The following is a 25,772-nucleotide window of genomic DNA, read 5'->3' on the forward strand; positions in this document are numbered from 1 at the left end:
CAGATTGTGTCCGGGCAGAACGTTTGTCCCAGTAACAGTGCCGGCAGCCCCTGCATCGAGCTGGATGTTCTGGGCATGCCCATCGACAGCTGCCACTTCCGTACCAAACCGATCCACCGCAACACCCTCAACCCCATGTGGAACGAACACTTTCAGTTCACTGTGCATTTTGAAGAGATGTGTTTCCTGCGATTTGCCGTGGTGGAGAACAACAGTTCCCAGACCACAGCTCAGAGGACTCTCCCACTTAAAGCCCTCAAACCAGGTAGAAATACCAGATAATGTACATCTGATAAAACTTTGTCTCCAGGCTGTAGATGGGACTTTTATACACCAATAAAAATATGATGTAATCAGTCTATTTCAAACCACTAAAAGGTTTTCAAGACCGTTTAATTTTTTGTTTTTATGTGTTTGTGTTGTAGGTTACAGACATGTACAGTTGAGAACACAGCACAACGAGTCTCTTGAAGTCTCCAGCTTATTTATCTACAGCCACAGAACAGAGGAAGGTCCAGCAGGGGGCGCTACTGCCTCATCTTTGGTAAGATTTATTCAGGTTTGCTGCTTTTAAGAAAAACTGTAGATCAGATTCGACTTCTTCGTGTTACTGTAATTTTAAGAAACTTCTTTAAGGCGCACTAAATAATGCTTTGCAATCCAAATAAATTCAGAGAAAGTGGAGAAAGTAAGAGGGAGCATCTGGCATTCAGTGTGTTTTTATAATGACCTGCTGCCTTACATCTCTCTGACTCCCAAAACAGCTGTTCAGTTCTGAGGAGAAGCATGCGTCCCAGCAGCACAGGGTGACGGTGCACTGCGCTCCCGGTCCTGAACCCTTCACTGTTTTCTGTGTTACTGAGCAGACCACCGCCAAACAGCTGCTGGACGTGGTCAGTGCTGTAGAATCTGTAGAGCATTTATAAAGGCTGCAGTCACGGGAGTCACACACTTTTAAGCTTTATCTCTCTTCTCTACAGGTTGTGGGGTCAGCGGGAAACCCATCCGAATACTTTTTGTGTGAGGAGAAGGTTCCCCTGTTGAAGGAACGCAGCGAGGTGAAGCGCTGCCCGCAGCACCGAGCTCTAGCACCTGAGGAGGAGGTGGTCAGGGTGGTGTCCAGCTGGAACACTGAGGAGGGATATGTGAGGAGACTGTGCCTCAAAACTAGAGAGGAGGTACACATGTTTAGTATATGCAGTTAGAGTAATAAGCGGTTTCTCAAAAGCTTTTGTGAAGGCTATTTTGCAGACTCTGGCTCCCCCTTGTGGTTGTGTCATGCACTGTTTGACTGTTACTGTTGCTTTTAATTGCTGCAGAACTTGAATGAGAAGAACACGGTGGTGGAGGGAGAGGAGGAGGTGACTGTGGCAGGCAGAGAAGGAGGTGGAGGAGGAGGAGGAGGGGAGGATGATATGTTCTTTGTCCAGGTCCATGAAGTTTCACCCGAACAGCCTCACACTGTCATCAAAGCTCCACGCTACAGCACGGCTCAGGATATCATACAGCAGGTGAGTCCAGGAAAAGCAAACACATTATATAAACAAGCATGAGTCACAGCAGAAAGCACATCCTAATATTTTCAATTTTCTTTGTTTTTTGGCCAGACTCTGTCAAAGGCTAAGTATTCCTACAGTATCCTCGCTAACCCCAATCCATGCGACTACGTGTTGATGGAGGAAGTGACCAAGGACGTCGGCTCTAAGAAGTCCTCGTCCACCAAGCCTCTTCAGCGAGTGCTGCTGGATCACGAGTGTGTCTACCAAGCTCAGAGCCGCTGGCGGGGCGCGGGAAAGTTTATTCTTAAACTCAAAGAGCAGGTAGCTCTGAGCACGACGACCAATTTCTAGTCCTAGAGACTCTTTAGGTTTTTTTCTTAGTTTTATTTAATATTTATGTTTATTGTAGCAATACTTTTAAAGAACATTTTTGTTTTTTTGCTTTCCTTGTGCACGTCCACAAAGGAGACCGTTTTATATGTGCAACTTTGCTCTCAGCCACCATCTTTCTAACATGCTGTTCTTTCTGGGGATGCAGCGATACATCGGGCGAACATCTATATTGGTGATAACAGCCTTGTTGTATCAGCCAATAGGATGACCAATATAACTCAACTGATATTTATCTGCTGAGTTGCATCCTTTTTAATAGTGATGAAGAGCCAGAAGGCCAAATGGGTGTTAAAAACATCAGTATGAGTGTTGGCCCAGAGTTTGATAATCGCTGCATGCCTAGTTCCTGCTCAGTACGCTGTTGCTTGCTCACCAATGTGTTTTAGCATGCTTAATTGCCTACATGAAATAACCCGTTCCTGTGACCTTTATTTCCCAAATCTTTCATCTGTTTTGTGCTTTTGTGATTTCCTTTGTAGTGTTTTCCATCTGCTTTGTTACTAATATGCTTATGTAACTCTATGCTCTGTACATTTTAATGCTTTTAGCGTTTTATCTATTTGTCATCGTTTTGCGCTCGATTTTTGTTTGTTTTGTTTTTTTCTCGCTCTGACAGCCTGGAAATAATGTGTTTAAATGTCCTGCCTTGCTAAATAAAGGTCTAATGCCTCTGTAAGCTCTATTTGTTTAAGTTTTTTCATCTGTCTTGAGACAAAATGTGATCTGAAGAAATAGAAAAAAGTAAAGGGGATCATGTACATTGGTGTTTTCTCAGCTCTTATGAGTCTGCTCAGGCTTTATTGGCACATTTCTTATGCTGTAAATGCATCTCTTTTACACGGATTCACTTCTGTTTCCAGGTGGTGAGGGAGGACAAAAAGAAAGTCATTTCCTTTGCCAGTGAGCTCAAGAAGCTGACTAGTCGCAGCCGCAGCATGACAACTGGCAGCGGAGTGGATGGCCCTGCCCAGAGTAAGGATGATAGAGCTGCATGCTGTGTGGCTCTGACAGAGCTCCAGGAGTGAGGCTCACACTCTGCCTGCCGTGTTTGCATGGAAAAGCAACAGAGGTACCGTATGTCATCTCTAACCTCTAACATTCGAGAAGTAGAACTCAGTGTGAGTGGGAAAAATTGCCACTATTTTTGAAAAGTACAAGCAGAGTTTGGATGGGATAGATTTAAAATTGTTGATGGATTATAGGTGTCATGTAAGTACAATGCAAAAACCAAACAAAAGTATGGTAGCTCTCAGGGTGATCGACCTTTCTTTTAAAGTGCCTTACACTCTTCTTATTATTATAGTTTTTTTTAAAGTCTCCCAATTGAGATTTTGGATGATACTTATTTTTTTTTAATGTTTTAATCTTTCAAAAGTTTTATGGAAAATTAAAGTCATGATAATAATAATGATAATGATAATAATAAAAAAACAGGCTATTTATTAACTCCAAATCTGCTCCAGGCTGCAGGATCTTCTGACTCACGTCTCCAAAGTGATCTGCAGAGTTTTTGTTCAAAAAAAGAAATAAAGTGAAAATGAATGGAAGCATATTCATTTTTAATCTAACTCCACCATTAAAACTCTAAGTGTAAGTGGTGTTTTTATCCTGTGTCGAGCTTCTTCTTGTACCTGAACCTGAACAAATTTAACGTGAAATTGAGGCTAATAAATGAATAAAAAAATAAATAAAATCCCTGCAATAAATAGAAACATTACAGTGTATACACTCACTGGATGTACTTCGTCTGCTGCACCAGACACTAGACTGGCTATTGTGTTATCATTATGAGGAAGATGAATGCTGTGGTAGCCTGTACCTGTCAGGTTTAGTCTCACAGAGGCATCATCAAAATGCAAACGCCGCTCATAACTGTGGCAGTCTGCATTGCAGTGATAGGTAATTACATTTCTGATAGGTTGATCACCTGTCATTGTGTGATGACGTCACTGTTTCTGACAATGACGCCCAGTGTGTATTCTTGACATTTAACAAATGTCTGGAACTTTTTTTCCCCCCTTCATAAAACAATTGCAGTGCCCTTTTGAAATCTTTTGTCATTCAGATCCTGTCTTCTTCTTCTTCTTACCTACTTTTGCAGGCTTATTGCTGGATTCATTAGCAGTTTATCATCACAGCTAGGTTAGCAGATGTGTGTTAAAACAGCAGAAATGTGTATTTCATGACCCAAATGAGAGGCTATGCATGAGAGAACTACAGAAACGTGATCAAATATTGCTCAACAGGGCAACACAGTCATTCTCCTTCATTTAGGATTGCGTTTTTAACGTCATTGCTGTTTTCTCATTGGGACTGAACCCTCTCATACTTCATTCTAAAAGTAGTAACAATACTCCCCTTGTAAGGACTTTGAAGTAAATTAATCCTAATTACAGACTATGCTACAAAGAAGGGTCATACAGTACAAGGCTAAGTGGCAATTGTCACCATCGGTCAGCTGTAGAAGACGTGTTTAATCAGCACCCTCAATTGCGACTTTCAATTTAAAACAGATTAAAAAAAGTAGCCCTGAAGAAGCAAAACCATGTGACAAATGTGCAGGTGATGCACAATAATATGCTAACTGGAACGCAGAAAAAGATTTGTATTTGTGCTTGTGGTCATTTTTGCAGTTTACTTCAAAGTCTGTTGTTTTAAAACCCCTTACAGTCTAATATTGAAACGGCAGCCATTTTTCACATTTTTAACAGAAGATCACTTTGCGGTGTAGCAACAATTCATTGTGGTTGTGTTATTAACAAGTGTTGTGTTGTGTCTTTCTTTAAACTCTTTTTTTTTTTTTTTTAACTAAATATTGAAAAACAGAAACATGAAAATAGATCCTATTTCCTCTTCAGGGTACCTGTCTGCAGCTGCAGGTCTGAGGGCATGGGTGACAGAGGGCAGGGTGGGGGCTGGAAGGTTCCTACAGGCCTCCTCCAACTCTTTCAGAGAGGAGCTCCTATCTGTCCACCTTCCCACCTCTTCTCTGACCCCTTCAGCCTGGAAGCTTTACCTCCTCAGGAACTGGAAGACCCACAAATGAGTTCTAGACACAGAGAGACTTGCATTGACTACTTCTTAATTTGGAGAATTTCTCTTTTCACAAGGTGTTTTCAGTGATGGTCTCGTGCATTGTCGGGTTCTGAGATTCCCTCCTGTCAAAGTCTTGAAGGAATCCAATCCTACCCTGTGTTAAATGAGCAAGTGAAGGACAGGATTCAGTCCAGGCTCTGTTACTGGGTTAGGTGACAGGTAATGAGCCCCTTTTGCTTGGGAGGAGATTGGCGAGCCCACCCGCTGTCATCCAAGTCATCCACGAGGACTGTGATGGTCGTGGGCTGGTAGCTCAGCTCCTCTTGGGGCAGCTGTTTTTATTGAAGTCCGCTGGGACATGAAATGGCAAACTGTCCCTCATATTTCAAATAAATAAGAGAGGATAAAAAAGATTCCTGTGTCACATACAGAGAATAATTCTGGCTTTGATGGTTGCTAAATTGCCATTGGATTTATTGAAATAGTAAAACACAAACTATTTGGAGTATTTATTTTCCCTTTTCAAGGACTATTAAATCTCCACAAGTGACTACACGCCTTGTGCACTAGCATAATTGTTTGAATAAATCTTTTGTACAGTATGTTTAAAACAAAGAAGTAAAATCCACACTTGCTAGTAAATGTTAAAATGGACGAAGAGATGTAGGAGATTGTTGCTTCCTCAGGTATGGGCTCATTTGGTTGAGGGCATTGTGAAGGAGGCTGACAAGCTGGCTTGTTTGGTTCTTTCCCTACTGTTCCAGTTTCACAGTACTGTAAGAGCACATTTTGGGGCAGTGCAGATGAGCAAAGCTCACAGAAAGACGCAGCAAATGTGAGGATAAAGAATCGGAGGCTTCTATTCTATTTAAATGTCGTAAAAATGGAAGCAGTTTATCGGACACTACCGTATTTGCCCTAAATAGTCGATATATGAGGAGCGTTTTAAGGCAGTGTAGGCACACACTATTATATTCTGCAAATGCAAATGTGGAGCAACTTCTCACTGTTTTGGTAAAGTTGTCTTGTGTCGGTTTAAAATGTTGCAACACTGCCTCCAACATTTGATGATTTTGTGGCTGTATATCTGAGGATGATCTGCTTTGTTTTACAGAGTATCTTATTGCTCACATCATTGTGCACAAATATCAACCATATCTCACCTTGTCAGCCAAACTGAGCAGCTTAAAAAGTTAAAAATGTTTATATATGAATATATATACATTACTATATATATATTTAAAATGTAATTTAAACATGGGGTATTGCTTTTTAATAGTGTGAATACAATGCGATCACCAGAACTGTTTGTTAACCTTTTTTGTGCAACAGTAAGCTTTCTGAATATTTACATTGTTAAATGCAAAACTGGTGGAGCCCAAAACATAGTTACAAATTTAGTCAGACAGTCATTACTTCAGAGATTGTTCAAATATGGACATTTCCTCTGTTGGACCTAATTGAGTATTTCCTGCAAATTCCTACATTATTTTATTGGTGCAATGATGGTTGTAGTGCTAAGATCCTTTGGAGAGCATCCCGGTCTTCTTCAAACAATGTTTTGCACTTTTCGTTTTCCTTTTGGTGTCGTCATCAATGTTTTTGTGTTACTGTCTAATTAGTGACAGCGACTTGATTGTTATGGTTAGAACTGCTTCTGTCTTGTTATGTCGTTGTATTTATTACTTTCAATTTCAGCCCAGTCACAAATTTAGTTCTAAAGAAAGCACAAGTACATTTTGGGGGAGTTTTTTGTCAGACTTATAGGTATGTATTCCGTGTTCCCCAACAGAATTGAATGTTCGTAATGCAATTGATTGGTTTTTCTTTATTTATTGGTCTGGACTTACTGTCCTTGATTTTAAGAGCAGCATCTTTATAGATATTTAATGTAAGTAATGACTAGATTTTTTTTTCTTTCTTCTGCACATCTAAATCTACATTCAAAATTCATTTGGTGCCACTTTTCTCTCTTTTAATTAGCGACATTTCAATATTTTAGGACTAATAGTAACTTTTTATTTTACTTCCTCCCATTTGGTTAATGACGTTACCAAATATACATTAAAAATTAATAACATTAAGATGTAAAACGACATGATACATCTTGATTATTACCCAAAAAGGAGCCGTGACACAAAATCAAGTCCATCATCAAGACTCAAGAACACAGACCTGCTGTATTAGGGTTATTTTATTTCTCCATTTAAAATTTTCACTCAGAAAAATCACTTTTGAGTCTCTTTATTGAAAGCTGTTTCAATTCATTCCTGCTTACTCAGCTTTAGGCTTATTATAAATCCTACTTTTATAAAAATGGAATCTTTTTTTTTTACCAATATTCCAGAATACTAAAAATTTAACAAACTAGAATTATTTGTTTAAAGAAGCTTAAAAACCTTTCAAAAAAGGCTTAATGCCAAGTAATGAGTTATAGTTTTAGTGCAATAGTGAAGATCTGTTATTCTTCATCTTTTTAATACCTACAAACGACTGACATGTTCCACTTTAACTCATACTTTCAACTTGTGACCATCAATTAATGGGTTAAATTTGACCTGATTAATATTAATCACATGCATGGATTATGTTTTGTTGGGAGTAAGGGAGTAGGGTGGGACCTAAGGCTTATGATATTTAAGGTAGATGAGACTGTGATCCCAGAAACCACAACTCTATATCGGTGATAATTAAGCTGCAATCCTTTAATCCAGTCAGGCTTTTGTTACTCTAACTGTTTCTAATTTAAACTTTGGATAAAAAAAAAGCCATTACGCGAAGCAAAACCTAATCTTTCACGAAATGGTCATTACAACTACATGCCTGGATGAAAGCGATATCAGCTCTAATAAGCGTGTGAAATCCACAGTGATTCCACACAGGAAGGGACATTTTCAGTTTTAAATCTGAGTTATAACACCACCACATCTTGTTTCCTTTTTTTTCTCTAACCTCTAGACCTCGTTTCTGAATGTAACTGTTCTTAACCTGAGACAAATGTGTGTTTGAAGTTATTTATTTGAATGTGAAGCCCTGGTTGGCATTTGTGTTGTTTATGCGTAAGTTCCTGTAAGTAGTTATTAGTGTTTGTTTATTTATTTCAGTATGTGAGAGGGTGAACTCTACTGCCCTGACTTTACTCAAACGTATTTAGATATGTAAAGAAATATTTTACTGTAAAATATTTAGTGTATTATTCATACTCATGGCATGTTATTCTGCAGTATGCAGCAGCATTTTATTTTCCATAACTGTGGACTAAATCTGACAATTTGAGACTTTATTTTACATTTTGGTGTATTCATTATATCCACGTGTATGCTGTCAAGCTATGTTTTGATTGTTAGCACTTTCCATAAGTGGTCCACTATACACTTTAACATCCGCTCTCTGTGTTATGCCATGACTGTCAAGTGAACATTTGTCTATTTACTTGAATTTACTTTAAATGGATGGTAATCGGTGGATTTTATTTTTTGTCATATGAATCACAATAAAAATGGGAAATACTTTGATCTCTTTCTTATGTCCAGAGGAGGGCGTATCCAGGATTTCTAGAAACTGTTATGCATTTTGAGATTGATAAGACCACGTGGCAATTTTCCACTTGATTGTAGTCCATCTTCAATGACCATGGATGGACACATGTCCGGATCTTATTTATCTTATTTATTTTCTAATTTTCTCGTTGAATGGTAGAGATTTAGAGTTTCTAATCAGAGTTTGCAGAGGATGGTCCAAAAAACGGAAAATATCCAATGAGCAGCAGTTCTTTGAGCAAAAATGTGTTTTTGATGCCAAAGGTTAGAAAAAACGTGGCCGGACTGCTTGGAGTACCACTTGTAACTCTATGCAGAAGAGCATCTCTGAATGTTAGGGCAGCAGAAGACCACACTGGGTACTAGCTAACAACAGGAAACGGAGTACAGTTCACATAGGCTCAGTGAAAGTGAACAATAGAAGATTGAGAAAATGTTACCTGATGTACTAAGTCTTAATTTCTGCTGTGACATTCAGTTTAGAATTTGGAATAAACAACATGAAAGCATGGATCCATCCAATCTTGTATCAGTGCTTCAGCCTGCTGGTGGTGATGTAATGATGTGAGTAATATTTCCTAATATTCCCTTAGTAGGAATAACCTACCTGAGCATTGTTGCTGACCACATCCATCTTTTTATGACCCCAGTGTGCCCATCTGTCCGACTGTGTGATGCTATCGTGTCAATATGGACTAAGGATTCCAGCACCTTGTTTAATCCATACCATGAAGAATTAAAGCAGATTTGATAGAAAACAGGGTCCAACCCAATAATGGCAAAGTGTACAAAATAAAATGGCCTGTGAGAGTTTAAAGCCAGCTTCTTTGTAACCTGTCAGAGATGTTTTGAGCATTTTATAATTAAGCAAACATGATGGCTCACTTTGTTTTGGGGATGAAATGTTCTGTCTCACAATGTTCCAGCTACTAATCAAATCTCTGGTTGCTCTGTCAGAGCTTAATAAGCCACGTTCAGCCTGTCTTCTCCAGTAAAACAGTGGCCTCCGGAATCGGTGAAAATTTTAACAATCAATTTTGTTGAATCAGTGTTAGCTGCTCAGATGTGCCCTTCCTTCCAGAAACTGTTTAAAATATGACTCTGGTACACTCCACTAATTCCAGGTAATAAGGAGCACACAGTTTCAAATATCACCACCCGTACTGCACCCTCTGTTGATTTCCTTAATGCAAAATTATGTGGTCATCCAATTAAAGGTGAAAGTTTTAAACCCCGGTAATTCTGGAGCTTAATGATCCCAGTCTTTCAAGACTTCAAATAAAACTGTATGCAGTTCACAATTAAAAAGTTTCCTCCAGCCTTATTGTGAGCAACTTTGATAAAGGAGAGGGCTTCATGTGCAAAGTTAAGCAGATTTCCTATGGTAGTGTGGAATTATAATTAAAAGGAATCTCTTCTTTCAGTATCTTCTGATCAATATCGGTTTAAATGAAATTTAATTAACTATTAATGGCGCAGAAGAAGTTTTTTTTTGTTCATGAAATTAAAGCTTTGGTTTTACACTTTTGGCAATATATGCCTTCTTGCAAGAGAAGATCAATAAGAGAAAGGCATGAAGACTGGAAACTGCATCCATGAACTTTAGTAATTAGCATTTTTCTTTTAATTAATTTATAAAATATGTGAAATTGAGAAGTTTGGGACAAAGCTGTAACCTTCTTTTTTTTACTGCTGCTAAGCAGGAAGGAGGCATATCGGTCTTTTTTCATATTTATTAGACAGGTGTTTAAGTGATATTGATCTTGTTTAAGCAAGAATAAAATTAACTCTTATTTTAAGTCCTTTTTTCAAGGGGTCATTTTAAATAAAATCATTAAAAACTCTTTAAAGTATGTTATAGTTGCCGTATAATCATCTTTCCTCACTATAACGTTGCTGTGAGTTTGCATCTACCCCTGAACCCCAAATCTCCACCACCACCTCGTTAACTGTCCCTCGGTGTGACAGCTTTAGCCAAGCTTAAAATTAACTCTAGCAGTTTCATTTGGCTTGATTCTCCTGCTTTCTTTATGTTGTGGAGATGCTGTGCTTAGCTTGTAGGTGCATCTTCAAATGGGAACTGCTGCTCTTAAGACCTAACCAACGGTTACTAATCACCACAATGTCCTTTTCACTTGCTTTCAAGTCAAAAATTAAAACAACTGCAGCAACAACTGCACTTCTTTGAAATATTTGAGTCTGGTTTCCAAATCCAAATGCTCATAGTCTGTATACAGACCCAATGCTGCCAACCAAAGCATTAGCTCTTCGGCTAATAAAATGCTAGAACGTATCGAATAAGCTGTACCACACAGTGGGATGTATTGTTTTTTAGAAGTTCCAATAAAAACATTCCAAAAAGCACCAACCCCATAACATCAGGTAACAGGTATTCACTACAAGACAAGGCGGTAATTTTCATATCTCAAATTGGGAATTTAACATATCACTCTACAGGGGGTGAAGCTAGGCTGACGTGCCTGTTGGCAAAAGCAGAGGTTTTGACTTTACATGCACAGCTTCTACCTAATTTATTGAAAGATGCTGTTTTAGTGACTGTTCCGAATTTCGGTTATCCAAAAACCCTAAATGCTTCCAGGCCGGTTGCCCATACAACAGCGGTGATGAAAATCCTTGTAAAATTAGTTAAGACGGAGCTTTTAAGGAAAACAGAGTATGTGCTTTAATCCCTATGCAGTTTGCTTAGAGACCAAAGAGAAGAGTAGACAACGCCACTGTGAGCTTATTGAACCTAATTGTCAAAAGTATTGTTGATTTTTATTTGGCCTTCAATACAATTAAATTCCATATTTTAATATGAAAATCTTGAGGATCTGAAACCTGTTTCATCAAGTCTGCTCCTTGAATGGCTCCAAGGAAACAAATATATGTCAAAGGTTTTCAAACCTGAGCACACTGGACCAACGGTGTGTTGCTGCCCGTCCTACTGGTACACTGCAGAAGGTGTATGGAACAATGAAGGAGGTGTAGTCCCTCCAAAGTCTTCACTTCACCAAAAATCAGCAGCTAGATAGTTAAATCTTGTTCCAACAGGACCATGATACCAAACACACTTAACTAATTTTGGAATGAAAAAAGCAGGCTAACATTAATCTGCTGAAATAGCCTTCCCAAAAACTCAACTCTATTGAAAATTTGCGGACTACGCTAAAAAGCCGTGTCCGTGACAGGAAACTAACCAATTTAAAAAGGAGGGTGTTGAAGTTGAACCTTGGCTCCTGTTTTTCCAGCCTTCAAGGTTACAGCTTGGGGTTTAGCAGCATATCATCAAGTTAGCGAAACCACATTTCAATGGCTGGAATTTTATTTGGATAAAGTCTGCTAAGCAACTTTACAAGGATAAAAAGGCAAGTGTGAACAATACACGACTTCATGTGTTAATGAAACATGTCAGGCAAATTCAAGATGAGTTGCGTCAGTAGTCGTAATACTGAATGAGTCACTCAGTTCCATACAGACACCAGTCGCTTAAAGGGCCATTAAAAAGTTCACGCACCTTTGCCTCTGCTATCAAAGTAGAAATATAAGTCCTCTCAGTTTAGGTCCAGTTTTCTAAAGGTGTTGCAGCTCTGAAATCAGGTCAGTTTCAGTGGAGAAGGTACAAAAAAGTGACATTTAATAAGTAATCCAAATAACCAATTAAACGCCAATGAATTTGTTCTGTTTTTGCTTCAAATATAGTTCCATCACTTCTCTGAATGTAAATAAAATAAAGTTCTACTGGCTGATATGTGAGGAATCTTCCATCACAGACAACAGACTAGCAAATCATGTAATTAGATTTCTTCCAATTGACCTGGAGCATCCCTGTTAGTTCCACAACTAATGAACAGAAATCATGTCTCAATGTTTCAGTGATCTTGGCAATATGGGACGAGCACAGTAGCGTAGCGTTCAGTCAGAGTTTGGTCATGGGTATGTGAAGGCTGTTCCACGGCCCCATCCATAACTCCTCCTCGTCCGACTGCGTTCTGTCACTCGGGCACTCCAGCGGCTCTCTGATGACGAGTCCGTCCGTGTCGTCGTTACTGCCGTCTACCTTGGACTCTCTCTCGCCTTCTTCCGACTCGTTTCTCTCCGCTGTGCTCTGGGACTGCTCCGTGCCTTCCTGTGCCACTTTGAGCAGGTTCGATTTTGACGCCACGCTTTCAGGGCCTGCGTTGCTGGTGCTGGTTGACCCTGAAGAAACGCTGGATTGTCGCGTGTTGAACACATTCAGCGTTTTGCTGTCAGGATTGGAGAAAGAGGACGTGGTTGTCGTGGTGGCAACCGTTCCCGAGCTCTGGAAAGTGCGGAGTGTGTTGCACCCGCCGTCCAGCGTCGTTCTGAAGCTGTTCAGGGGAACTCTTTCTTCCAGTGTGGCAGCCATTTTGTCTAGTTTTTTAAAGTGCTTTGCCAGCCTTGAGCTGAAGATAGGAGAGGGGAGTTTGAGGTTGTTGTTCGTAGTAGTGGTTTGCGTGGGCCCTGTGGTGTTTACTGAGCGTCGGGTGCGGATGATGGAGCCATTCTGGGCCACGTAGATGCTCCCGTTAACGTTGACTTGGCTGTTGTGGGTGGAGGACAAGCGCCCACGTTGGGTTTCTGGCGCGCTTTCCTCACCCGTGGAGCTGGTCTCGTACTCTCGGTCAAACACCAACTTGACCCGACGTTTTCTGCTGCCCTGCTGAGAGAAACACATCAATAATGTGACTTTAAACTGCTGACCTTGGGAGTTTCATTGAGGCAAGAGAAATGAATCGTAAAAGTGATGATACAAAGCACAAAAAGTGAACATCTGCTGTCTGCCTCAAAGTGCTTTTTCGATAATGCCTCAAAACTCCTTCGGTGAACTGTACTGAGTAGTTACCCTGATGATGTATTGTGGTGTGCACTGGGGAACTTCACACAGTTCACACATCTACTCACAAAAGGCCATCGAAAGTTTAAAACTGAAATTAAAGGCATTTTGGAGAATAATGCACTCCTTCTTCCTTCTCTCACTAGCAGCGAGTGCCTCTGTGGTGTCGACATTGAACACATTTGCCTTACATGCAAAAAGTCTCTGGTTTGAGATCAGGAGGAGATACAAACCCAGCCTCAGGGGGTGTCAAAAGCTAGTGTACTTCCTCTGCCAGTCCCCAAGCCTGGATAAATAGGAAGGCTTTCTCAGGAAGAACTGTACCAAATCAAGTCTGTTTACCCATCTGCTGTAGCAAACCCTTGGGAAATAAGTACTTTTAGTTGCACCAGCAGCTTTGCAAGGATGTGTAAAAAGTTGACAGGGTGATGGCGTATCTCCATGATCTAATCTTTTTCAAAAATAAAGACTGACTATGTTTGACCCACATAAGTATTCTTGATTTATGATTTTAAGCTTCATTTCCAAGGTTTGGTTTGATTTAGGCGTACAAACTAGGATTAAAGCCTTTCATGACATTAAACAGCTTCCTTTGCGAGCATCAGAGACTTACCGGTGATGATATTAGCATCCATTTAACAAACAGTTATTCCCACAACTAACAGAGGTGTTACTACAAGTTGTAACAACCACCTGGGTCTCATTCCCAAGGTGTCAAAGCTGCTGGTGTCTTGTAGAGAAGCACAAGGTATCCAATGGCATCCCTGCTGTGATGCATTCGGTGGCAATACTGGGGCAAAACCGAGAGAGGTCCCACTCCCAACTCATTATGTACAGTATGGGCGCTTGTAAAGGACGGCCTTGTTTTAACTTGAATAGTTTACAATGTCTGAAAAATAAGCAGGAGGTAAAAGCAACAGCAAGAACTATTCGGCGAGTGAAAATCAAGCAAAACAAAAAGTGCAAAGTACAAAGCTTCCAAACAGGACATGGCCCGCTGGCTGACAGAGACACTGTGATTTATTTATGCGTTGCTTTTTAAAAGAGGACAGTTATCTCTCAGCATCCAGTGCTACCGCTGCCAGTGCATCAAGGCAGCTACACCAAAGGACACCTTGTGTGTTTCTCTGTGACAGAAGCGGTATCTGACAGAACAGCATTGTGTGATGGGCTAGGAAGACGATGTGTTACAATATCAGCACAGTGGCTTTCTGGGTTAATACAGTCTTTTAGGAAGACATCCTAAAAAATGCTGGGTAAAATCTATAACTAATAATAAATGATTTGACTAACTGTGAACATTGATAGCATTTATGTTTAGGTTACATTGCATTCAGAGTTCTCTCATAGTCGGAAATGGCCAAAGGACGAATTCCACAACCCTGATTCCAAAAAAGTTGTTACACTGTATAAAATGTAAATCAAAACAGAATGCAGTGATATCCAAATCTCATAAACCCATGTTTTATTCATAATAGAACACAGAAAATAAATGGAATTAAAAAAAAAAAAACTGTTTAAACTGAGACATAAATTAGCTCGCTTTGAATTTGATGGGAGCAACTCAAAAAAGTTGGAACGACAGCAACAAAAGCCTGGAAATGTAAGTGATTCAAAAAAGGAACAGCTAGATGAAAATCTTGTAACTGATTAGATTAAGTGGGACTGGATGGCCACATCATTGGGACTAAAGAGGACTATCACCATCTGGTTTGATATCAGTGCTCAGTTCAAAAACCTGCATCCTTGCGTCAATGCGTTAGCGTGGTTAGCTTGTTATCGCATTAGCGCCGAGCAGCCCCATGCACGGGGCGATCTGCGTTAACTCGCCAACGGAGATTTGCCACGTTAATGCGGTTATGGCATTAACGTGGTTTTAATGAGATTAACGCTGACAGCACTAGTAAAGACTCAAAATATCAGAAATAAACAATCACAATAACCCATGAACACACACTAGGTGACAATAGGAACGAAAGTCTGAGATGGTGTTGTTTTTTAAGGGAAGGCCTTACATATTTCAGCAAGACAATGCTAAACCACATAGTGCATCTATTACAAGAATATGGGTTTGTAAGAGTTGAGGTGCTGAACTTGCCTCCCTGCAATCCAGAGTTTTCCCCAACTGGGAAACATTTGGCACATAAAGGAAAACTATGACAAATAAGACCCTGGACTGTTGGGGAGCTAGCTTCACTTACCAGACAAGAAATGTCCAGAAACTGCTCTCCTCTGACTAAAAAAAGGGGTTAAAGTTGGGACTGTTGCTGCCATCAACTTTAAATTCTTCACACAACAGTCCAACATTTATGGAACTGGGGTTGTATTTCAGTTGATATATGTATTTATATGGAAATAAGGCTATCTACACACCAGACTGAAGACATGCCAAACCTTCTCTGGTCAGAAGACCCAACATTTCCATGTCATTTGTAAAGATTTTGATTTAATTGCTGTTAAAATAAACATTTTTTCATTTTAAAGTGAGAAAATGAGCAACAATAAAAAAAACACTTTGACTCACTGCAAATACAAAGACATGTCAGCAGTGTGACTCAACAAACCGGCCTTTGGATCATCTAATGATGAGGTTTTTTGTGTTTTTTTAAATGAAAAAAACTGAAATGGGGAAATGATTTTGGAAATATAGCACATGTTGGTCTTGGATGTAATCTTTTAGAACACAAAACTAAATTATTTAAGTATAATATAGTAGGTCAGGGTCAACACTGCTACATGTTCACACACACATACACACCATGTAACCCTTAAAGATTTAAAGAACCTTCATTGTATAGAAGAAAGTACATGTTCTCCATAACAAAGAAAGCATCTTTTCTTCCTGCTGGTAAACGCTGCTGGAAGAGCTGACTGCTAGCAGAAGAATGAGCAAAGAAAGAGAAATGACTAATGAAAAAAAGCTTGAGTAAACCTTAAGTGCAACAAAGAGAGGTCAGTAAATAATCTCTGAGCCGTAGCAGCATAAGAGAAACAATCAGCTCGAAGTGGGAGCTTTCACAATCGGAAAACGAGACAAGTCGGCTCAGGGGGGAAAAAAAACTGTAGATGTAAAGCAGAAAAGCACTTCACGAAGACGAGAGAAAGGCTGACTGGGGAAAAAAGGGGGATTAAAGTTACAAGCCAAAGAAAGAAAGAAAAAAAGAAGAAGAGAGACAGTCAGAGAGGGCAGCAGAGGACACGCCGACACTTTAAATTACAGTGGATGTAAATCACGCCAAACAAGAAAACACAAAAAAGAGAGAGATTAAAGTTATAAATTCCACTCAGGTAATGACTTCACTCTCAATCCAAGCATTTTCACCCCAGACCTTACTGAGTGGCAAAGAATTTAATCTCGGCTCAGCTGACTCCCAAATCCCCCTCTTCTTCATCTTTGGGATCTTCGCCTTCTTCCCCATCGTGGTCGCTGCTTTTCTCCTCCTCCTCATCCTCTTCGCTGTCCTCCATGATTGGTGACAAGTCGTCCGAGCTGTCCGTCGGGCCTGAGCTGATGTCTGACTGGGTGTGACTGGAAGCTTGCCTGCTCGTTGACGGCTTTCCCAATCCAGCACTTTTTACCTCTTCTTCTTCAGATTCCTCGCTCTCTTCTTCACTCTCTGGCTCTGTTGCTTCACGTGAAGGCCGTCTGGAAGTTTTGGGCCTGGAACTAGAAACGGTTGAACGCGAATGTCTAGAACTTTCCGAGTCCCTGCTGCTCTTTCTATCAGTCTCTTTGCCGCTCCTGTCTCGCCGTCTGCTGCTGCGTTCCCTTCTAAAGCTCCCTCTACTGCTTCTGCTTTTATGACTCCTGCTGTTGCTGCTCACAGAACTATCACTAACGTGTCTTTTTGCCGGTTTTCTACTCATTTTTTTCCTCTCATCTTCCGTCTCAGACTCAGACCACTCTCCCAGCTCATCTTGGCTTTCCTCTTCCTTTGCGTTTCCTGAGTCGGACTCAGTTTTTTCTGTTTCTGTGTCATACTCGGCCTCGTCTGTTTCTGCCGGGACACGTAACGTGTGGCTGCTTGCGTCTGAGAAACTGAATTCCGACAGAGACTCTTTGCTGCCACTTCCTGTTTCCGAATCACTTTGAACACCGCCGCGAAATCTTTGTTCTTTTCTCCACCATCCCTCAATGGAGCTGTTCGGCTCTCCGAACTCCCACCTCCTCCCCTCCTCTCCTGTGGCTCCCTTAGACACTAAAGCAGAAACGCTCATATCTCCCATGGAGCCATCCATCTTCCCTGTGTCCCAGCTTTCGCCATTGCTCCACTGTCCACCTCCCACCCTGGCTGGTCCCTGGAGCCTTCTGGCTAGGGAGATAAGACTGAGGGCCCCGCTCAGCTTTTGTTCCATTGCTGGGGGTTTGCTTGCTTCAGTGGACATCTGGAAATAACTCCCATCTATGACCATGCTGCCATCCCGGCTGAAAGACTGGCCAGAGGACAACAGTCCAGGGAGCCGTCCCCTGTGCTCTGGCCTGATGCCTCCTCCTCCTCCAACTGCATTGTTTGAGCCGCCACCTCTGTTGTTTCTCCCCCATGTTTCTACTTCTTCTCTTCCTCCCCTCTCCCTCCTTATTTCTACTGCTTCATCTCTGCCTACCCTTTTATTTTCCCTCTTCCCTGCTCCCCCATTCTCAAACCCAATTCTCACTCCTCCCGCTTTTCCCTCCACTTTTTCTCTTCCTCGGCCTCCCTCCTCTATCGGTCCAATTCTGGCTTTGTTCCACGGAGGGTGAATGGCAGGAGGCTGTCCAGACTTTTTCCCTGCAGAGGACAGCGCCGTACTCACTCGCATCAAAGCCTGCAACCTGGTAGCCACGCTCGAGCTCTTAGGTTTAGTGTTAGCAGTTGTACTGCCTTCTTGTTTTTTGTCATCCTCAGTTCTCACGTGTCCGTGGGTCTTTCTCAGGGCTGGAATAGTTTGAGCCTGAAGGTGGGAAGGGTGTGGAGCTAATTTGTCTCCTTGAACTTTTCTCCTCACCTGGTGCAATGATGACATTAGTCCAAAAACAAGTTAGATAACACTAACATTTGACCATAAAGAGCAACCACTACATATTAACTTTACAGCATGCTTTCAATATGAATAGTCACATTCCATTATGTAGTACATTGTAACAAAAATAAAAAAGGATGTACTGCAACCTTAAAAGGATAGCTGAACATTTAGGATTAACAGACAGATCCCAAATAGCATCCACATACAGGCCTAATCTGCGTTACTTTTAGCGCTTGCAAATATGGGCCAAACACACATTGCCATCTGAGATGAGAAGAGCCTGAATTAGGGTTTCTTTTTAGGATAATGCTGTACAGTGTTTGTCTTTCTAGCTAATTCCTCCCGTTTCAATCTTTCTGCTTTCAGTCACTGTAAATCTTGAGCCACCCTTCATTTCTGATGCGCTGATTTATTGCATGTGCAAACATATGCAGGAATACTAATGATCTTAAGAGTCATTATGTGGTATGAACACCTTTATTCTTCAGCCTGAACTCTCTTAGGCAAGCTTTATTATAACTTATTTCTTCAGGAATAGTTCTCCAGGCTGTGTTGAGGATATTTCAAAGCTCTTCTTTGGATGTTGGCTGCCCTTTGTTCTGTTCTCTGTCACGATGATCCCACACAGATTCTGTAATGTTAGGGTCCAGGCTCTAGGGAGGCCAGTCCATGACTTTTATTGCACTGTCTGCACTACAGAAAATTGAAGTTACTGCCGATCAGAAATCCTTCCAAATGGTATTTCAATAGTGGATCTAAATCTGACTTTTCTGACTTTCTGTTTTGACAAGATCTCCAACACCAGCGGTCCCCAGCCGTTTTTTGCGCCTTGGACCGGTTTAATGTCAGACAATATTTTCACGGACCGGCTTTTAAGGTGTGGCGGATAAATACACCCAAATAAAAAATATAACCAAGAGAAAAACTGTGGTATATTGTAAATATAATACTAAACGCAAATTCACCGCGTAATTGTGTAACTTTATTAGCAGCGTCCTCCTGAAATGCGCCACATCTCCCCCTTAATGCTCTCTGGTTGCTATGGTAACACAAATATTTCTTTCAAAATAAGACACACAACTACAACGCGGGAAAAGACCCAGGGAAACCGAGTTAACAATAAAACCCCTGAAAACCATAAATTTCACACCCGAGCCTCGACTCTCATGGCCTGGTACCAAACGACTCACGGACCCGTAACGGTCCCCAGCCCGGGGGTTGGGGACGACTGCCCAACAACACTAGCTGAAATGCACCCGCAAACCATGACAGAGCCTCCACGGTGTTTTACAGATGACTGTAGACGCTCGCTGTTGTAGCTTTCTCCTCTCCTCCCTGGCTCCCTCTTCTATCATCTAATTTTATCTATTCTATTCAATCTAGTTCTTGGAAAATTTACTTCAAGCTTTTCTCCCAATTTTCTTACATAATAATGGCTTCTTGACAGGCACTGTTCCCTTGAGACATTTTAGCTCTTTGGGAATCACACTGTTGGTGCAAAATGACTAGTTTATGCCTACAAAACTGGGTAATTTGGGCATTTTTGGCAGAGGAAACCAAAGAAAAGGGAATAAATTATGTGATTGTGCAACAGACTGATAGTAACAAAGAAGCGAAATATGCTATTTAAAACGAGCTTGTTGCTAAGTTCTGTGTGGACACTACACCAGTTCATCCCTTGAGTTAGGTGTATTATTTATGCTCGAATGATTTATAGGTCGGTGTTAACGAACTCTTACTCTGAAAATCATCAGATACAAACACTGGAATGAACATGAGTAAAAAAGCAGCCAATGTCCAAAGAAGATCTAAGTATTGCAGTACTGCACTTTAGCACACTAGTGTATAGCATTTCTCAAAGTGTTGAACTATTCCTTTAACCAATTCTCTACAGTTACACCAACTAACTGTGTAACTGTAGGTTCATTATTCTCTGTTTTTGAGAATATCGTGAAAATATTACGGACTCTGTTACCAGCCTGTATAATCTGCTCTCCAGCGTTTCCCTTTGCATTCTGTTTTCCTGCATTTACCTCTCCATCAGACTCCTGTGGGCTGTAGTAGTAGCTGCCGTCATCGTCAACAACGACTTCTCCATATTCATCATAGAGGCCAGAGGGCGAGATCAGCTTCCTGCGGCTGCCGTACTGAGGAAGGTCGTACCTGGATAAAAAAATCAGAGGGAGGGGGGGAAATACCAGGATGTTACACGTAAGCTACAATCAATAAGCACATATGCAGAGTAAGTTGAGCCTATACTGAGTTTTAAGTTATTATTTGGAGGCTTCTTTTTTTTATTGTTGGCTATATTAATAAGCAAACAGAATCCACTGTGCAGCTTCAGCCAATCAGAAGTAAAGATAGGAGAGAAAGCTGCTTACAGACAAAACTGATGAACTTGGCTAGTGCTTATTCGCAGACACTTATAGCGATAACACATAGGGCCACACTGTGGTTCATGCCAATGATAAGCGGCGTCTAATGACTTTCCTAGGCAAAGCTGCCTTAATCACAAAAGGAGCATTTTGTTGCCAGGAGACATTTTGTTAGCAGAAAACACTGCAATCGATTTTCCCCCTTTTGTCTCTCTTTGTTGCCTGTTGCCGGGAGCGCTGCCTGACTCCATCGACCGAAAAAAACGTGTTGTGTATCACTACTTAGGCTCCGTGCCCTGCAGCAAGCAACTCAGGGAGCCAGTGGGTCAAAAAGCACATCTTTTCAAATGCCATTCTGAAAACAATATGTCCCAGTGTGATTAAAGTAACAAATGTGCTCCAAGTCCTTTGGCTTCATTTAGAGAGCTGTGCAGAAATGTTGCCCTGTGTAATCATTCTGCTTACAGTCAACCGGTGAGAAGTCGCCCTCCCATTACATTAAGTAGCAAAGTAATAAACAAATGGAAAAGGCACGTGGATGACAGATGGGTGAGGGGGAGAGAAGAAGGAGGTAGAGGTGTTTTAAGAGATAAAAGGGAAAGAAGAAAGAATGAGTGAAAAATGGAGGGGGGTCAGAGGAGAAAGGTTGGGTAATACATAGACCAACAGTATGGCCCCTGAACGCTAAGGTAGTGTATCTTAACTGTTCTCTTTCTCTCAATGATAGGATTTTAATTATTAAACTGCAGACTCAAGCAGAAGTGTTCACACAAACATATTACTCAAAGGCAAGTCTCCTTCTTTTATCTGAGGAGTCTTTCCCCCTACTTTCCCCTCTGTCTTTAACTCTTGTCTTCCCTTCAATCGTTTCACCCTTTATCACTCATCCCCCTGCCTCCTGTGGCCACTAGGGGGCAGTAGTCACATGAGTCAGAGAAATGTCTTCTGCAGCATCAAGATACCAACATCAGTCACTGCCAGCGCTTCATAGTATTTTTGTAGCTATGTGTCAGAACCTAAATGAACCAAACTGGGTCACTGGTGGAACTCCAAATGGTAAATGATGAGTCAGTGTGTGATCTCATTTGTACACAGGTAGTACTGCAGGCTGTACGTGTTCACTAACTGAAAAAAATGATAGTTGTCATCATATTTTGGACATGTTTGTTGAAATTTGTTGAGATCCATATTGATATGGAGGACTCAGTTTCTTAATAGGCAGTTAAAATGTATTTGGAACTGGGCTCTCCCTTACTAAAAGATTATGAAATCAATTTTTAATGCACAGAAGTGTTGGTTCTTCAATTAGTCCACACATCCATATAGTTGTAAGATGCTCCCGACCTTCTTACAATCACATGAAGCTAAAGCCTGCCAGACAATAGCAAGACATGGCATAGCCAATCACCACCTTTACAATGCGAAAAAGAATGATGTTAAAGGTTTGGTCTGAGTGGTAGTTGCAGAGATGTCCGTGGATTCTCGACCTTGGGTAGTCATTGACTGCAAAGAATTTTTAAATTAATAAAAAAAAAATCCTTCAATTAAAACGATGTAATTTCAACCCAGAACTTACAAAAATGGCTGTAATTCTTAAGCAGTTAATTAAATACTTTTGATAGACCCCTTGAATTAAAGCAATCACAACCTGATTGCTTGATTTAACTTTAACTGATTGCCTGTATAGTATGGAGACTTAAACCTGTTCATGTAACTGTCAGTGGGACTCTAAATGCTATCGTGTTAGAACGTAGCATGCTATAAACAAGTGTATAAAAGCTTTCCATGTACTTTACACTTGTGTTATGTTGCATATTTGATTTTTTCCAGGCTTGGTTCAAACTTGAAGGTATGTCAGAACTCTGCGAAGAGCATTAAAGAATTTAAAGGGTGATTTTTCTGCCATTGTATCTTCCCCTGACGAGGTCCATTTACTCTGACAGCATGGAAATATTATTGGGCTTGCTGCTTCTTTAGATTGGATGTAGAGATGGAAAGAAAGCAGTTCCTACAATAAAGTAAATGGATCATGATTTAAAAATACAGAACGTTTCCACTAGGTGGACAGACTAGATCACAATGTGAATATGATTTTAGGGTTGAGCTGTCACTTTGATACAACGTGCATCTAAAATAAGCTGGACATGACTTCAGCTAATCCATTTGTATTTTCTGCTCTCATTCAGCTAATCTTTCCACATTTTCTATTGTCCTCACATTTCTTTTTATGTGGGTGCCCTAACCGAGCTCCTATCAGCTCCACGGCAGTCACACTGCTCAACACCCACACCAATAACAGTTTTGGAAAAGCGAGATTTAATCCCTTATTGCTCTGTAGCATTTATGGATTGAGTATTTCACTCTTGACTAGAGGGCAACATGAATTTGGCTCAGTTTGTTGTTTTTGTTGTTTTCCTTTTTTTTTTTAAAAACAGCATCAAAACATTAGACCTGTGCAACAAATGGTTCCAGTTTATATTCTGCATCTGTGTAAATCCAATCAGAATCATGCCAGCAGCAGATGGCTACATTCCCACATGCAGAGAAAATCCCATTTTGGCCTGATATTTTCAAGAAATTTCAAAGCAAAGGTCAAAAGGTTGCCAACCATGCTTTTGGAAGTGTATACTGTAAAAATAAATAAATAAAAAAGGATTTTGTGGAAAAACAAAAATCAGGAATGAGAAATGTTATCCAAAGCCTGAGAACTGGTTCGGTATTTGCTGGCACGGACTGTTTACGCCTTTTTTTTGCAAGTGAACGAAACAAAGTGATTAGATCTCAGTCCCACAGGGTCACAAAGTCTGATTTTCTGATCCAGTGTGCATACAGAGTCAGACACAAGTTTGTGGATGTTGCTCTAAGCCACCAGCATCTGGCCTATTGTCTGCTTCCACGGCTGGCTGCCTGATTAGCTGCTACAGTATTGCAAAGCTAGGCAGAGAGAATTAGCTGTATGTGTGTACGCGTATGCTATGCACGTGTGTGCAAGAACGAGCAAGAGAGCATCTGAGTGATTGTAAGTGCGAGTGAATGAAGATGCTTGCCGTAAGAGAATTTGTGTGTGTGTGTTCTTCCACTGTGCGTTTATGAGTGTGCGTAGGTGGGTGTAGAAAATCAAGTTCTCTGGAGTCTGCAGCTAAAATTATAAAAATTACACAATGCATCACAGATGGCAAGCTCTGTGTGTGAATAACACACACACACACACACACACACACACACACACACACACACACACACACTAAAGTGTGCGTTTTTTATATACTGTGTTCTTTTTACCTTCAAGGAACCCAAAACACACACTGAACAAAATCACTTTTCTGAAATCTCCTGGCTTCCTGTAGTTTGAAGAATACAGGAGCGGCATAGTATGAGGCAGGTCGCCGGTGTCAACATTTCACAGTAGCTGTGTGACTGATGCAATCAGCTTGATGTCAAAGCCGCTGCCACGTGGCTGACATGACACTCAGCTGGATAAAGCGAACACAGTGAGGTCCAGACTCACGCAGGAGGAAATATGTTGTAAGGGACCCTTCCTATCAGTGCTAGCGGTCAAAGGTTGGAGATGGAACATAGCAGAGTTGCCCGCATTCATTTCCTGGAGACTTTTTTTTCTCCGCTGTGTATCACTGTTGGTAAATGCTGCATTGCTCTGTAACACCACAAACAGTAAAGTGCCAGGTAAAGATAAGAGCTGAAAGAAATCCGCTGCTACAGTTCTGTTCACGCTGCTATGAATGACTGCTGTTAAAACATGAGACCTACTGAATGTTTCTTTAATGAATTAAATGATGTATTTGCAAGTTCAACATTGAAACTGGCCGCGTGGTTACAATCATGATCATGGAAATAACACCGAGAATTTTATCTGTATAAGCTTATTTTAAAGGTCGTTGCATTATGTTCGATTATTTCTGATTATATATCATCACAAACCTTTTGTGAGAAACGTGAACTCTTCAATAACTCCTTTTTGTTCGTTATTACGCCGTGCTACTTCGTGGGTCTTGTTACCGTTAATTTTTAGAGCACCAATTTGTGTTAATTCTGCAGTTAGTGAATGAACCTAGATATGCAGCTTTTAGAGGGTTTGTGGCAATTGCTGTTTGTAACCATGTAAAATACATCCAAGCAGTTATGTAACATTAAAAAACAGAAGAAGGTTAGACCAATATACAGTACTTAAAAAATGTACTACACCTGTCATAAAAACAAGAAAAAGAAAGCATTTTATATCTTTCAAAAAACATATTTAAATCAAAAAATTATTGAATTCATGGAACTAAAATGTTTTTTACGCCCCAATTTGAACCGACACACGGGACTTTCAAGCATTAAAACTAATTTTAATTAAACAACTGTAATTTTAAAAAAATAGTGCTTAACTATTATTTTTGCTTTTTTTGTAAAAGAGCAACTTTGAATATTCATGTATAAAAACAATACTTAATTTTGCATTAAAAATATGTTAATTAAAAAGCTTGAGGATTCTCTTGAATTCATCATTACAGACACATAAAATGTATTTAATCAATGCTTAGGAAGCTGTGGCATAAACCTTATGTTGGATGATGGTCTAAAAGATTTGCACTCTACAGCATAGATAGCCACTATTCATAAGATTCATAATTCATAAGATTGTGCAAGTAGAGTGCGAACTGGGTTGTTCGTTCCAGAGACAATAAGCCACTGCTGCAAACACATTGAAAGCAAAATACATTCTTTTTTTGTAATATAATCTGTGACGCTAACACAAAGCTAGCAGTCAGACACCTCCAGACTCACAATGATGCATAAGCTGATTTTAACCCAAGCCCAACCAAAGAGCCAAAGCTTGATTTTCAACGGGTGAGAGAGGCAGAGATGAACATGACTGTAATGTCTCGTCACACTCCACACAGCAGAATCAGAGTAAGCACAATATTTTTCTGCGACGTTATCTGAAGGCTGTTTTTCATCACCTCTGATATCAGATTTGTGGTAAAATTTAAATGGACTACTACTAAAAAAGATCTTCCATGTGTCTAATTAGATACAGAAATTATATAAGAAAATATATAAGAGT

General features: G+C 40.4%; 2 protein-coding genes across 3 annotated transcripts in view; one reads left to right on the forward strand and one right to left on the reverse strand.

Moving 5' to 3' along the window:
* plce1 (phospholipase C, epsilon 1) overlaps positions 1 to 8,443 on the forward strand; it is a 78,812-nt gene extending 70,369 nt beyond the window's left edge. Inside the window, exons 38-45 of one of the 2 annotated variants that reach the window (XM_080305483.1) lie at positions 4 to 265; positions 426 to 544; positions 765 to 893; positions 981 to 1,178; positions 1,320 to 1,511; positions 1,608 to 1,820; positions 2,753 to 2,864; positions 4,751 to 8,443. In XM_080305483.1, coding sequence (XP_080161609.1) covers positions 4 to 265; positions 426 to 544; positions 765 to 893; positions 981 to 1,178; positions 1,320 to 1,511; positions 1,608 to 1,820; positions 2,753 to 2,864; positions 4,751 to 4,938 — 1,413 coding nt within the window. In that variant the 3' untranslated portion in view covers positions 4,939 to 8,443. Of the gene's footprint in view, positions 1 to 3; positions 266 to 425; positions 545 to 764; positions 894 to 980; positions 1,179 to 1,319; positions 1,512 to 1,607; positions 1,821 to 2,752; positions 2,962 to 4,750 lie in introns of both variants that reach the window. The other variant, XM_080305484.1, reaches the window with a different exon arrangement.
* A 4,736-nt stretch (positions 8,444 to 13,179) lies between these two features.
* Positions 13,180 to 25,772, reverse strand: part of LOC113019379 (protocadherin-15-like) — a 229,357-nt gene continuing 216,764 nt past the window's right edge. Inside the window, exons 38-39 of the mRNA XM_080305485.1 lie at positions 20,363 to 20,492; positions 13,180 to 18,311 (exon numbers count right to left, since the gene is read on the reverse strand). Of these exons, the coding sequence (XP_080161611.1) occupies positions 16,686 to 18,311; positions 20,363 to 20,492 (1,756 nt within the window). The 3' untranslated portion in view covers positions 13,180 to 16,685. The remainder of the gene's footprint in view (positions 18,312 to 20,362; positions 20,493 to 25,772) is intronic.

The sequence above is a fragment of the Astatotilapia calliptera genome, chromosome 8, assembly GCF_964374335.1.
Source record: "Astatotilapia calliptera chromosome 8, fAstCal68.1, whole genome shotgun sequence".
In the NCBI taxonomy this organism is placed as follows: domain Eukaryota; kingdom Metazoa; phylum Chordata; class Actinopteri; order Cichliformes; family Cichlidae; genus Astatotilapia; species Astatotilapia calliptera.